Source organism: Grus americana, chromosome 14, assembly GCF_028858705.1.
Source record: "Grus americana isolate bGruAme1 chromosome 14, bGruAme1.mat, whole genome shotgun sequence".
Taxonomy (NCBI): domain Eukaryota; kingdom Metazoa; phylum Chordata; class Aves; order Gruiformes; family Gruidae; genus Grus; species Grus americana.
Genome location: NC_072865.1, coordinates 17,323,066 through 17,338,468, shown reverse-complemented (window position 1 = coordinate 17,338,468; position 15,403 = coordinate 17,323,066). Strand labels below are relative to the sequence as shown.

Sequence of the window (15,403 nt, the reverse complement as noted above, 5' to 3'; positions counted from 1 at the left end):
ATATGATTATACTTGATTGACCAGCACCAGATGAACAGATAGATGGCTTTGATTTTTATTTTTTTAGGATAAAAATCATTTCATGCTTAAATGATTCCATAATATCAAGGTTGCCCTCAGTTTTCAGAGTGCTAAACAATCTTGTAATGAACACAGAAAATCACTGGGAAACTACTTGACTTAAAACAAAAATCCCAAACCAAACCAAAGTCCATGAAGTTACTCTCAATCTGCATAAAGCAACTGAAATAGACCACTGTTATTAAAAAGTCAATTCAATATTTACAGCATAAAAGTAATGGGGGAAAGGTTGCTTTATAATAGAACTATGGCTTAGGAAAAAAAGATCTTGATAAAGTGTCCAGTGAGTCTGTACAAACTTCATTATTTTCAATATTAGTATTGCCAATTTTGCATGTATATGATTTGCATTTGTTTTTTTGTTTGCATCACTTCTTCATTGGTGGTGTTCTGTTGGGTGTATGTATACTACCTTTAAAGTAACCAGCAAATGCTAATTCTAACCTACTGGACTATATTAACTAACTTACCTTTCTTTATGTTTTTCCAGCAAAAAAATTTTCATTTTTTAATTTTTAAACATACACAGAAACTAAAGCATGACCTTTATCATAATTTCCTGTCTTCAGACCTTAATTGTGAGGATGATGTTCTGGCAAAGGACAAATACATTTTCTGCATAGCATCTTGGAAAAGATGTCCATCTGTGTGAATTTTGCTTTTCCTGGTGCTTAAAAGGCACATGATTATATTCCAGTAAAGAAGGCACAAGATCCAGTAAAAGGCCTTTTAAAGAAAGGGGAGAATAAAGTAAATTTATGAGACTATTCCTAATGAAAAAGTAACCTAGAATAGCATTAGACTTCTTTTAAATGATGTATAGTGGGTATTTATTCTAAGGCATAAAACCTCAAATTTAGAAATCATTCTGGATATGAAGCCAGGTTTAGAGTCACTGTAGGTCAAATTGGTATTTTTGCATTCAGTGACAATTTTAAAGTAATAATGTAAAGAATTAAAAGGTTAATTATGTAAGGACTCTTTTTGGTAATTTGTATTCTATTTGTAAAGTAGACTGTTGAACGTGAATCATAAAATGGTTTAGTACATCTCAAAGAAAATGATAGAAAAAAGGAATTAGATCTTGAGAGTTCACATATAGTTATATAATTTCAGGATTTATCTGCTGTTTCTTCCACAGTGACAGTGAATGAGGTCATACATGAGTGCATGAGTTAAAATGTATTTGAAACTAGGCCTGCTAGGTGCATGATAGATGCATCTTTTGGAGATCTCTGAAAGGTGTTTCAAGGGTAGGATCATGGCATATGATAATTTGAAAAGTGTTCTACCCTCTTGGTGTCCCACAGCACTGCAGGATTTGGAGATTGATCGTAACACTCCTGGATTAGTGGATTAGTTTAACTTGGACTATTGATCCACTTGGACAGTGAACCAATGATTATATCATTCTTGTAGTGTCATCTATGTACTAGACCTTTGTTGGGATGTGATATTTAGATTCCTAGCCTTGCTACTTCATTCTTCTGTCACTTTCTCCTGTCCTATTTTGTACTTTTAAATATTCTCTGTTTGATGTGAGACAAGTATATGGCTTAGTCACCCAGGACTGTTTTTGTGGAACATAACTAGGAGCTTATGACCCCCAAATGCACTCAAGCCATGTTTTCAATAGTTGCATGCTTATACAAGTCTGACAGATTTGAGAGTGGCTGACAGGAGGAGATATGGTTCTCCCCCCCCCCCCCCAGTACCAAGATGAATTGTAAGAGTTGCCACCAGAAAGAGAAGCTTTATTTTCTAAATTTGTTCTTTTGTTTCCATATGTTTGCATGTTGATTGAAGGAAACAGTTGCACTTTGAAAACAATGTTTCTAGGCCATTTCAAGTGACTTCTCTTGAGAAAAGACAATTATAACCAACAAGAAGATTGGCAAATAATGCGTTTGGCCTAGAAATAACTATCTTTTTTAGAACGAGGAATGTTGTTAACATTTAAGGCTTTCATTTGTAATTTTAAAATGTTTTAACTCTTTTCAAATTCTAAAAAACTCTGAGCAGATCATTCTTTGTGTCTGAAAGCACAAGCAGGTGTCAAACTAACACTTTTGAGGCTTTTGTAACCATTGAGTTCATTAAATTAACAGCATTTGGCTTTCCAACTGGTAACCATATTGGATAAAGACTGCTTTCATTCCAAGGAGTTTAGTAATCTTCTATAGCATGTGAAAGATCAAGCCTGAAAACTTCAATGCCAAGTACCTTGTAGTAAGCCATTATGAAGTTTTGCAGTTTTCTTTCCAAGTACTGGCTTGAAAGAAACTGTGCGAGACAGCCGCTGCAACCTAGAAAATTGGACAAATCCTTTTTGCTCTCTGTCTGTTGCTGCCAGTTAGTTTATTGTCCTGATGTTTACAGCTGCACTGTGACATTCTTGTACTTTTTTTCCCGGGGGGGTGGGGGTGGGTGATTTAGCGAAGCCCAAACAACCCACAATTTATGAACTAGATATTAAATTTTCTACTTAAAAAGCTTTGCATACGTTTTCAGATCTTTCATTCTTTTGGCTTTGCATCCCTTTTATACAGCATGCAGAGTAGATACTGAAGAGTACTATTCTACAGCCACCCAGATCAATATACATCTGTATGTAAACCCTTATAGGGAAAATATGAAATTCTCTCTAGTACTTTGCTTTCAATTACCATATCCATGAAAGACACCCATAAGGGGGGAAAAAAATTTCTAATGTCAAAGACCACAAAATGTTCACATGAATTAAAATATTGCATATTTACAAAATACTTCTAGTTCTTGATATTTAATGTAGGACTTTAACTTAGACTGAAAATAATACTTGAAACACACTTTGTAAAGCTCAGACTGCTATATAACCTTATGTGTATTATAAATCTTTATGAACTAGTAAATGGAGGCCAGAAGGCTGACTTGCCAAGGTCATAGCCTGTAAGTAATACAGAAACAAAATCCAGGTTTCTGGTTCCTGCTTTGAGCACTAGATATTTCTTTTCTGTATTCAAAAGAATTTTTTAATGTTAGTGTTTTGACATAATGGGGATCTGCTGCCGAAGCTTTAAGCTGAGTGTATTTTTAAACTTCTGAAACGTTATTGAAAACTTTCCAACATCAGGGGTGAGGAACCACTATATCGTGAATAGATAAAGACATGAACCTCTGATACCAGCACATGCTAAATGATATTTTACTTCTATTGCTGCAGCTTTGAAGGAAAAATTCTAGGAGGCTACTTATGCTTCAAAACAGGACAGTTCTATTCTGACACATTGAGCAATGTGAACAATCCACAGTTGAGATAATGAAATGTTTCACATTGTGGCAATGGTGTTGCTCATTGTATGTGTGTTAATAATATTCAATCAAAATACAGACGCTATTAACAGCTTTGAATGCTTTATTTTCTCCAAAGCTGCCAAGATTTTCAGGTTAGCTTGGTCCTCAAAGACAGCATAAGGTAATTAATATTTTTTCAATGTGAAAATGCCTCGTTTAGGGTAATAGGTATATATTGCCCCATCCTTCTGACTTGGGTTCCAAACTGAGGAACCAGCCAAATCTTGAAAACTTTAAATATTTCTTTTAAGTTATGAAGGTGATAGTCTCTACCTAAAGGATTGCTTTGTCTCAAACTAATGGAATTGTTAGCTCTTGTCCAAGTATTCACTTCTGAGCCTACTGCTCTGAAAACTTTTGCATTTAATGCACTTCAGTGGCTGAGCTAGAAGCCTGTGTTTGAATTTGTTTTTCTGGGCACCTTCTCTGTTTACCTGTCAAATACCTTTCTGGGGTGATAAAATGGATATGACTTTTTTCTGAATGCAAAACTTTATTCAATAGGAGCTTTTGTTTTGGAACTATGTGCAAGTAGCTGCTAAATGTAAGAAACTACAGTGCATCTTCAGCATATTCATCCACTAATCTTTCTCCTAAATTGTACCATTATTAATAATTTTCCTCCACTGAAACTACTGTGCATTGTTGCATATATGTGAAGATTTAGTATTCTGTATGCTGAAGTACAAAGAGAAAGCATGCTTATACCAGATACTGGTAATGCCTTGTGTATGAAAACAGCATTTCTAGACTGTTTTAATACTTGATGGTGAAGTGTAGCTATGACTGTGCCCCTTTAACTGATTTTTTTTTTTAACAGCTGCTGGTGTAGACAGCCATGAAATAGGAATTATTATGTCTTGAATAATAATAAAAAATCCCCTAAACTTCCTCTGATACAGAATCCCTCAAACTTACTTCATGTCAGATTCTGGCTGAAACAAACCAATATAAAGCCAAGGAACTACTGTTTCATACAGCAGTGAAAGCCACAGATTACACGTTTTGAGACTCCAGTATCTCCTGTAATCATTGCAGAAACTTGCTATGCCTTGCATCAGAAGTAACACCCTCAAGCCTGAAAATACGCTGTGCTGTGGCCTCCTTAGCCTTTCATATATTCCACAAATCTTTTAAATTATTCAGATTTTCCAACTAACTCAGTACTTTCTTACAGAAGCTTATATATCCTGGAAACAGAATGAAATGTATTGAATATTGCCTGCTATGTACAAGGCATGTTCTTATTGATTACAGTACAGACCTGAATTTAAGAACAAAATGTTCATCTATTAGGTAGCTTTTGTGCGCTAAAAGAATATAATAATAGGCCTTGTTTTGCTTTTTTTTCTCCTCTTCTCTAGTATTTCCTCAAATGCTGAGTAGGAAGCAGAAGAAAGCAATAGAAAGTTGTATGCATATGGGAACTGTGTAAGACAAAGGTAACTCAATAGTTAATACTCTATAGGTGATGGAATATATGGCGCAGTAAGTAGCAGAGGGAATATAATCTGGAATACTTTCTAGGTTGTTTCTGTTGTGTGATACAAATCTAATACAAAAGAAGCTAATTTAATTTATTAAGCTTTTAGCTGAACTACTTTTCTGGTTTCTTTATAAGCTATAATTGAAATTGTTTTCAGCAACAGTGAAGGTGCATGAGCTCTTCTTGGATGTTAGTCACTGAGCTTTCTGCTATTTCCTAGTTTGACTTCAACTACCTGAGCAATAACATATTAGGAACTAGAATAAGGAGCAGGTAAATTCCATGCCATCAATTGTTAGAACTAAACTGACAGAATTAAGTAATTGCAAATTTCAAGGACACCTGCAATTGTTGGAAAATAGATGGTTTATTAAGTTTCATTCATGATGTTCCACATAATTACTATAAATATGAGCCCCATTCTAAGTGGAAGAAATCCTGTTTAAATTCTTTGCTGCTCAAAATTACTGGTCTTTTTGCATACTGTATCGTGAATTGTGGTATGCCAGGTGGTGCAGTGACACAAGCTTTCTTGCATGGAGTCATCTTCCTTATTACCACATCTCAAAATGGGAATGGATTTGTGAGTAGAGATGTACAGATTGCTAATATTCACGTTGTTATTCTATTTGAGGGAAATATAAGGTTAGCTTCAGTTGTTAGACTTTCTAATCCCTCTACTGTTTCATAGCAAGTAGTAGCCTTTAGTAGTCTTAGGTCTGATGGTTGTTTTCATTTTATAGTTTGACTATTTTAAGAGCAGCTAATGCTTATTTCAATAAGCATAATATTTAAAAACAAAGGCACAGGTAAAAACGTTTGGTCAGCTGAACACATTCTTAAAGAAAACAAAGCATTGTTTTCTTAGTTAACAAAAATAATTAACATGAAAATATCTCTATAAAAGCCAATATTCAGTGTTTAATTTATAATTAATTTTACTCTTGAAATGGGAGTAGAAAATACCAGTATCTTTATGAAACTTGTGGCATTAAACCTCTGAGGGCTCAGAGAAAATTAGTGAAAAACATAGTCTGATTCAGCATCAATTGAATCTATTTTTCTTCTCTGTGGTGCTATCATCTTCCTGTTTATTTTGACCGCAGTTTTGGCGACATCTGCATATGCATTTTAAAATCTAACAGGTTCAAAGAGCATTTAACAAATGACCTTTGTGCAATAGCTAGTGAACCCTGAGCACGAAATCCGTGCAACAGAGCTCCCCAAGGCAGCAAAGGAGTATCGGGATGGGACCCCGGGGAGCCCAGCAGCCACAAGAGGGCATCGTGACACAACGCGGGATGCCAGAACCCTTCCTGCCTTTAAAATAGGTGGTCGTGCACTGGCTGTGGAGAGCGTAACTAAGGGCTTAGATGTTATGTGCCCTGAAATGGTGCGGCAATATTGACATCTGTCATATTAAACCTATGTTCTATTTCTAGCTTCTAATAAAAATCAAGTTCAAATTCCTTAGTATTGACAGGGTTCTCAAGTGTTAGCTCTATGTCCTTTTTAGGTAATGCACTGAGATACTTTATTTAACTTGGTATATGTCACTGCTTCCCAAATGATTGCATCAGTGACTTTAAAATTAGGTGGAGTTTGAACTTAGCATGTTTAAAATGCACACTTCAGCTTGATCATGTGACAAAGCATTAAGTGCTGTGGTAGATGTGCTTGAGAGCTCCTCTTGGAGCTGTTCAGGGAGCCTTGTGGCTTAAATGATAAGATTCAAGCCTTTGAAGTGATCGATCATTTCCTCTCTACGGTCCTAGTTACTGCTGGTGATGGTGAAGGCCTTGTTCTGTTGTGCAGGTAGTCCTGCAGTATACAGCTCTGTGATGGTCTCTTGTTGCTTGAAGAGCAGAGTACCATATGTTTGGATTCCTTAAATGGGTCTTATTTTTTGCCCATAAACTTTCAGATTTCAGGACTTCAGCCAGCTGACCAGGCCCTGCTGCAATTCCCATCAGGCCTCTAGACAACTGACTATTGTGCATGCAAAAAGTATGAGCATTTGGGAGCCATCAAATTTACTGCACATGTGCAGGCCACATGGACAGCACAAGTGCAGTGAGTCCTATGTTTCTCAGACATGTCACACTTGCTACACAGTGTGTGCGCATGCATAACTGCCCAGGAAGTCCCTGACAAGAAATATGGTGATGGTATGCATACCACACCATGTAATGTAGCTTGAAATTAACTCTAAAACACTCGTTGTCCTTTCATGTCTTGGGAAGAAGGTGTTGGAAGTTCAAAATTGCCTAGAGAAGTGATTTTTCTTTCACTTACTTCTCCCCAGGCAGCTGCCATGATCTTCTGGTTGTGACCACCCTGTCTTCCTGGTGCTCCCAGAACTCCGTGCTCTCCTAGCCTGTAAGTGGTGCTAAGGGTACTATTACAAGGTGGAGGTAGTGGTGGAGTCAGTGAGGGTATTGATGGCAGGTTCAAGAGAGAAGGCAGCTACAGAACTGCTTAGGTGACAGCACTACTTGTATGTAAATGTACTCTGAATACCTATTTAGGAAATGTTCTTCTGTACTAAGAGAGAAAAAAAGCAAAACTACTTTTTTTCTTACTTGAAAACAGATTGAATAAAAATATTTATGTATTAAATAGTTTCCAAATTGATGCATAGATGTTCTAAATACAGTGAACTACTCATTTTCTAAGAGAAAGGACTATATTATTGCAGAAGCAGCAGGCAAGATTTAAATCCCTGCTGAGTAGACAGCACACCTTTGATAATAATCTTGTTTGTAAGGAGTTTTACATATGTGGAAATGTTGCTAGTTTCTACTACTCCAGGGAAACGTATGGATAAAAACTGTCCAGATTGAGATAACTTCATAAAAAGAACTTGTTTAAATTAGTATAAATACAAATAGGAAGCACTTTATAGGTTCAGATTATTCCATAATCTGCTGTTTTGAGCAGTTTTGTGTAACACATGCTGGGCTGACCTCTGCCAACTCCATGCTAAGAGCAAATAGTGACTTGTTTGCCAGCTTCTAGCAATTGCCGGGAGCCAGAAGCCATAGTAGATGTGTGAAGAGAAAACAGCAGAGTCAACACTCTGCTTCACTGTGGTGTGTCTTGAGAATATGTGACCATCTCCTTTCAAGAGCTATTTTAACTAGAATGTAAGAAAACATGCCTCTTTAGTTTTTATAATAATTAAGTGCATTTCAAAGATAGGGTTGACTTTGGGCTCTTTTTTTTTTTATTTCCCCGTGCCATTTTGTGTGGTTCACTTGTCCTTTTCAGGGAAATTTTGTTGTGAGGGATTAGCAGTGAAGCATGGAATATGCTGACTACCATGGATGGCAGTGTGGAAGAGGTTGTAGGGAGGTTTTTTAGCATTTCTTAAAATTTTAAGTTCATCACAGCTAAACATAACTTAAAAACCCAAACAAACCCCAAAACATCAGGCTATGATGTTGCATTATCTAAATCATACTTACTTTGTACAGCTTCTGTACTTCCACCCTGAGGTGAGGTGTGCATGCCTTTCTATATGGCTGTCATTGCAGCTGGGAACATGCTTGCTAGTAAACTATAACAGGAAAAAACCCAAACCTTTCTTTGGAATGATGTTGCCTGGCTACCAAGGAAAGTTAGGTTCCAACAAAAGTATTTTCACTGCTTGAATGAGCTAAGGATGTATTCCTTCAGAGTGTGTGGAGGAGACTTCAGAGCTTTCAGAGTACTTTGTCTTCCGAAGCAGTGTAATTTCTGCCTTGTCTGGCCTGGACCAGCTGTTCCTTGTTCAAGAGCTGATCTCTTGTAGACTAACACTTGATTGAGGGTGCTTGCCTCAGAATAGATAGTGATGAGTGTCAGTGACATGCCTGGAGCTGTCTCTGCTTTTGCCCTCTTGAGAGATTTAAAGGAGAGGGGTAGAGTTCAAGCTCCTGTAAGTTATCATTGCTGCTTTGGGTACTGTAAGGCTGGAGAGACGTTTGTTGTGGCTTTGCCCCTTACTTCAGCTGTTAGTGCTGGAGGTTAAAGTCATCTTCCCCTGCTTCCTGCTCCAGGAAAAGAGGTTCATCTGGGGATCCAGACAGAATTACACATACCTTCCCAAACTTTTGTTTTCTGTAGATTTGGGAAAGGTAGGAGAATAGTATTTCCTAATCTTTTCTGAAGCAGCATAAAGCAGCCACTTAAAGGGGTGACAGCTGAGTCCCTCTGTGCATTTTCAACCCTTGTGTCACTTGTCACTGAGCCTTCTGTCACATTGGATACTGCTATATAAAGACCATTTAACTGGGCTTTGAGTCTAGTCATGCAAGTGGTTCAATCTTAAGGCTTGATCAAAATGGTTTCTATATACAAATGAAATTTCTCATGGAAATAACTTACTATCAAAGGAGAAAATCACTTTATTGCTTTTTCAGACAAAGACCAGGAGAGCTGAAGGTTAACCTGTGGTCTTGCCTGTGCTCTTTGGCAAATTTTTCTTCATAAGGAAGTGCTCTAAAGTGTGAAATCTGCTTGCTGGGAAGGGCAGGAGATAAGTAGCTGCTTTGCTGGCTGTGAAGGGGGATGTTTCACTAGTTTGAGCAAAACTAACTCTTAAGGGGGGCAGGAATGCCTTGGGTAATGACAAATTTCAGTCAGCAAAACATGAAGCGAATGTTGCCAGAAATGAACATGTATTTAGATGTGCTACTGCACACTGGAATGCCATGTCCACATCTTATGGTGAACATCTTACAGTGGTGTTTTCTTACAAGCTCTTCACTTAAAATACTACATTTTTGTGTTCGTAGAAACAACTTGAGAACATGTTTTGAGCACACCCTGAGAACTTGAATCCTAATGTAACTTAGCCTTGTCAAATCATTGGAGGAGGTGTGGGGGTTTCACGATAGTGCTGGCCATGATCCTTGTTGAGCTGTGGAAAGAAAAACCTTTCCCTACCTGCAGGAACAGAGTGCGGACTCCACAGTCATGGACCAAGAGTTTGTGATGGAGATGAAGAACAGATGATCTATGTTCCCAAGTATATTATGCATAAATGTGCCTTTGACCTATTAAGTGTGAAAAATAAGGGACTAAGTATTTTGAAAGAGGTTTTTATGATGTGCGTATACCAGCTGTATGGTGTATTACAGGGAGAACCTTCCTTTTAATAGGCTGACTTACCTTTAAAAAAAAATGCTGCCTTGTATGTCTCCTAAGACTTGCACTTTCCTAAGTAATCTCTAAATGTTATCAAATTTTCAGTGTGTGCCGCATTTCTGTGTGCTTTTTTTAGTACACTTAAGTTAAAACGTTCTGAGCTGCATGAAATCAGAACGGCATAACGGTGTGAAGGCAGCCTGCTTTGTCTTATTTCCAGACAAGTTTGCCGAAGTTGAGAATTTTAGAGCTGGAAGCGCAGCAGGGGCACCACTGAGGTACAGAGCCGCGGAGCTGCTCGCGGTAGCCTCGGCCGCCGCGTCCGGGGCTCGGCCGGGGAAGGTGAGCGGGGCCGGCCGGTGAAGGCCCTTCTTCCGCCGCCAGAGGGTACTCGGGGAGTGGAAACGCGGGAAACAAAAGGAGGTGCATTGCCCTCGGAGGGGAAACTTGAGACCGTTTCACGCAGCGCCGGAGCGCCGGGCGGTGGTTCCCGTGCTGCAGCCCGCACATTCCTTTCCGAAACCCGAACCGGGGGAGAGGGTGGGCTTGCCCGGCAATGGGAACCGCGTCCCCCCGCCGCAGCGGCGGGCGCGGACGGCGCCGCGGGGTGCCGCCGAGCACCTCTCCGCCGCAGCTCCCGTCGCTCCGCCGGGGCCAGCGCGGCCCCCAAACTTTCACCCTCCCTCCGCTCCAAAAGTTCAGCACTTTGGTGACGTCAGGGCCGCCGCAGCCAATGGGCGCTGCGGGTGATATTTTGGGAGGGGGGAGGGGTGGCACCGTGCCGCGGGCGCTCGCCCGGCTGCCATGCACAGTGAATGGAGAGCGGGCGGCCGGCGGCCAGCGCAGCAGCGGGCGGGAGCGCCGCCACCTCCGTCCCCTCCGCCGCCCTTCGCCGCAGCCCCGGTCCCGGCTCCGCCGGCCGCCAGCGCGGGGGTGCGGGCCCGCGGCGGCAGCAGCCGAGCGGCGGGAGGGAGCGCCTGAGGAGCTTGCGGCGGGGTCGCTTTGAATTCCCGGTCGTCTCCGCGGGTTACCTGCCCGGCCCAGGTGGGGCGATGCAGAGCGGAGGAGGCTGCTTTGGAGATTGCCGCCGCTTCTGATGGATGTTTTGTGTGTGTTTATCTCCGCTCCCGGTTTCTCTTTCATCTGAGGACGCATCTGGCTCAAGCTCTGTTAAACTATCTGCCTTCTGGTACCGTTCGTAGATAACAGAAAGAAACCTGAGCCCGAAAGGCAATTCCCCACCTTCTTCCACCTAACGTAACCTTTTCAGGCGCCTTTGAAGGTTTGCTGGTGCTCCGGCGATGATGGCAGTGGTGGGTTCTCTTGGGCTGTACTAAGAGCCTCTTGTTTTCTTTTCCCTTTCTTCTTAGAGGCATTTCATCTTTAAGGGCCGGCTGCTTGCGCACACTTTTATACCCACTGAAGGGATCAAGAAACCATGTTGTCTGGTGGAAGAAGTGCGTTTCTGTGCCTTGGAATGATCTTGAGCTTTTGGAGCTCCATGAGTTGGATGCCTGTTGGAGGATGCCCGCATAAATGTACATGTATTGCTTCCAACGTGGATTGTCACGGACTAGGACTCAAAACTGTACCGAGGGATATTCCCAGGAATGCAGAGAGACTGTAAGTAAAAACCGTTAAGGGCTCCTCAGGTACTTGTGGAAGCACCTGGGATGAGTTTCTCAGCACCTGCCTATCAGTGCAGAGTACATACTAACAGCAGTTACAGTAATCAAACATGGATTGATGTTTTCGGGAGGGAAGGGGAGGAGCTTTTCAGAAGTTACAGCTATCCTGCTGCTGTTCTTGCTTTAAAAAAAACAATCTGTTTCAGTGTTTCACGTTTTTTTCAGTTTCTGTTACCATCTGATTGGGTTTTGCAGTGACTTGCTTGTAATGGAGTTTAGAGCTTTACCTGGAGTGCTCCCAGCAATAATCATTGTCAATGCAAACACTAATTTCATATGCAATTAGAAACCTGGATGTTTTCACCTGGTGGCTGGTAGCAGTTTCTCCTTACTTTCTCAGCATGGTGACTTCATCGCCATGGAAAAATCGACTACTGCCATAAACTTATTCAAATGGATAAGAAGTCACATTAAATCAGCCTCTAATTTCTGTCTTAAGCTGCTGTGGGGGAGCTGATTATTTAATTTTAATCTATTTCAAGGTTTATGATAGCAGTGTAATCTTGCAGGGTGCTTCCAACCTCAGCACAGGAGAATGTAATGAATGTGTTTGTAGTAAATCTTCTGTATCATATGTTCTTCGGAGTTTTTTAGTTGACTCTTTACTTGCTTAACAAGTTCCTAAGCAAAAAGCTGAAAGCAAACTTCAGTTCTTTGATACGGTTCTGGCACTCGCTTGGTGCAGAGCACGGCACCTCTGACGTTGTTTAATGCATAGCATATGGCATGTTTCAGAGAATGCCGGGTGCTAGATATGAAGATGTCCAGAATGGAATGTTAAACAGAGCTTCAGTGTGGCTCTGCGCTGGGCTCCATGGGTGACCTCAGGGAAGTGCAGTCAGTTATGCGTTATGTGGATTAGCTGATAACTTAAAATGTTTTTGAACTTGTAAGCAAATGCTGTAGATTGTCTGGCCTGACTTTGTATTTTATTTCCTTTTGGGTCATAGAGTTGGGGAAACTTCAAACTCTTTTGAGTTTTTCCTCCAAGAAAGCAATCTACATGAGGTTACTAAGCAAACAAAATCTTTCTGCATAGAGTTCTCTTAAAGGCTAAGTTCTGTCCCAGAATGACATTTTATAGAAACCCTGAATGTTTCTAAATGCATTTTATAATGCTGAGAGCTCCTAAATGATAGCAATATGTAGATTTTCTACTACAGTATTCTACCATCTTTAATGCTTTGTGGCCATATCAGCCTTCCTTTTAACCCCAGCTGTGTGAACAATAGTTTTCAGATGTCAGTGTTACAGAGACCTTAACTTCTGTGCATGAAACTGTGTCCTCTCTAAAAGTGATGGGTAGCAACCTGGCAGTTTAGAGACAAAGAAAAACCAACCCCAAAACAACAAACCCCACCACAAACCACTACCAAAGTAGTATACCAAGCCAGCCAGAGTAAGTATGTGTGATAACACAAATGTTTTGTATGCTTCATTGGTGAGGGTGTGCTTCCACACAATTATAAGAGTCAAGGGCTAGAATTAAACTTTTAAATTCCAGGTCAAAACAAATGCAAGGTTAGTTGGCCACCTGAGAAGAATTTACAAGTGGTAATTTGTTACTGCCTAAATCTAGGGAGACTGAATTAATTTTGTTACTGGGTTTCATTTGTGAGAATGTACTTAATAGAGATGGTAACTTTCCTTGCCTTCTGTAAGAAGCTAAGCCAAAAAAGTAAGGTTTTTTTGCATTGGTATGTTAAGTGTTAAAAAGAATGATCACTGTGCTCTTGGTCCTGATAACTTTTGGTGTTATTTACAGATTTAAATTTTAGATTAGTGGTTGCATGAAGAACAATAGTAGCTGTTTCACAATATTCAGTTTGAATATTTAACCTCAGAGATATAATACTGATAAATATGAAACGTAGCTGTGTTGGATGTTTTGTTGGTTTGGTTTTTTAAATAGTGTATTATTGGAGCATTCAGTGACTGAAACCTGGTGGAAGTAGCATACAGAGGATCATGTAGTAACACATTATTGCATATTTTTAAATACTGTCTTCACTTTTTATTCTATTAGTCCATCATGAGACATTCACTGTTTTCAGAGTGTTCACTGTTGTCTTCATTACAACTGTGTTTTAAAGCTTGTATCAATCACTTCAAATTTGCACTAACTTGAATTTTCTAATGTAAGCATTAGAGAGGAAAAGACTTTATATTCCTCAGAGTCTAAATTCTGCTCATAGGTGAAACATCAGTCAGCCACTGGATATATCAGAGTATCTTATTTTTCTCTGTGGTCTGTGGCAACCTGTAACTATTTCTGACATAACACTGGGTTGATGTATAGTCTTTAACAAGTTTGAACTTGTAAATAAAATCAGATCGATTAATAATGTCAAAGAGATTTTTAATCTTAGTGAAATTTTTATATGTTGAGAAAATAATTTTAGCAAATTTCTTGATGGCCACACACCAAGTGACATTTTAGACTCTTACACTATGGAAAGGTCTTCACTTTCTTCACTTCTTTCTGCATTCTCTTGAGCTAAAAATTCTGCATACCTGTTCAGATTGGAAACTTTTGGCTTTAATAAGAGATCTAATGGCACCACTTAAAATATTTTGCCTCTAAGCTTTTAGAGTTATGTTTGGGCAAATGTTAAAGATTGTTTGGGCTAGTGGAGCCAAGATAAATATTATTTAAATGCATGTTAATATGAAACCCCAGGAAAACTGAAAATATAATATTAAGGAAAAATGGAAAATCTCTTTGGGGAGGGGAATCTTATTGAGAAGTTCTACTAAATGAACTGGTGATTGTCTCCTGATAACCCAAGAAACAGGCATCACCAGAGTTTTAAGTGATTCTTCATGAGAAAAGTGATGCATGCTTTCTTTTCTTTTTTTAATGCTTTGAAGGTGTAGCTTTTGTAAAGAACTGTACCTGTGATTTCTGTCTTGAGGGGAATCCACAGATTAACCAGTGATCACAGAAACTATCCTAAACTGTTTTTACATATGTTCATCTTTAATAGTAGCTTTACAAATATAGCAAGTAGTATTAGGTTTGTGTTGCAGTTTACCTTGTTATTACATTCTATGATAGTCTTCTAATTGTGTGGTATAGATTGAAGCTTTTGCTCAGTTAGGTTTTGTGAAGAGCTAAAAAGAGGTGAATGCTGTATACCACTGCACAAAGAAATGATTCAGTCTAGAGAAAATAAGCGGTGAAACAAATATTTGTCGCTTCCAAGGAGTAACTTCCATTTACCTTTGTTCTAGAGAAGGAACACCCAGAATAGCCATCATCTCACGTAGGGAGAGACAGACTTGAAATTAGACATGAAAGACTTTTCCCAAATTGCAAGATGTGATGCTCCACAGAGGACCTTGTATATATGCGCAGGGTGATATAGCTGACCTTGTGGCTCATTGTTAGTATTTACTGATATGTTCCACCTTTGCTAAGTAACATAGCATCCTACCAAAAATAGAAGTTTATAGACCTTTTGTGTTGTGGAGAAAACTAATAATTTAATAGTTAACTTTTGGGAGTGGGCACAGCGATTATTTTATTTAAGCTATGCAATTGATTGGATGTTTTATACTAACAAAGGAAGCAAAATTTAGGGCTTAGAAATTAAGAATAGGTAAATACATCCATAAAAATCTTGAATACTTTACCTTTCTGAGAAGTTCCTTAGGATAGCTTCATCAAATTCCTCTAGTTCAG

General features: G+C 39.4%; 1 protein-coding gene across 3 annotated transcripts in view; it reads left to right on the top strand.

Moving 5' to 3' along the window:
• Positions 1 to 10,828: 10,828 nt before the first annotated feature.
• Positions 10,829 to 15,403, top strand: part of SLIT3 (slit guidance ligand 3) — a 528,889-nt gene continuing 524,314 nt past the window's right edge. For 2 of the 3 annotated variants that reach the window (XM_054841902.1, XM_054841900.1), the window contains exon 1: positions 10,829 to 11,653. In XM_054841902.1, the coding sequence (XP_054697877.1) occupies positions 11,469 to 11,653 (185 nt within the window). In that variant the 5' untranslated portion in view covers positions 10,829 to 11,468. The remainder of the gene's footprint in view (positions 11,654 to 15,403) is intronic. The other variant, XM_054841901.1, reaches the window with a different exon arrangement.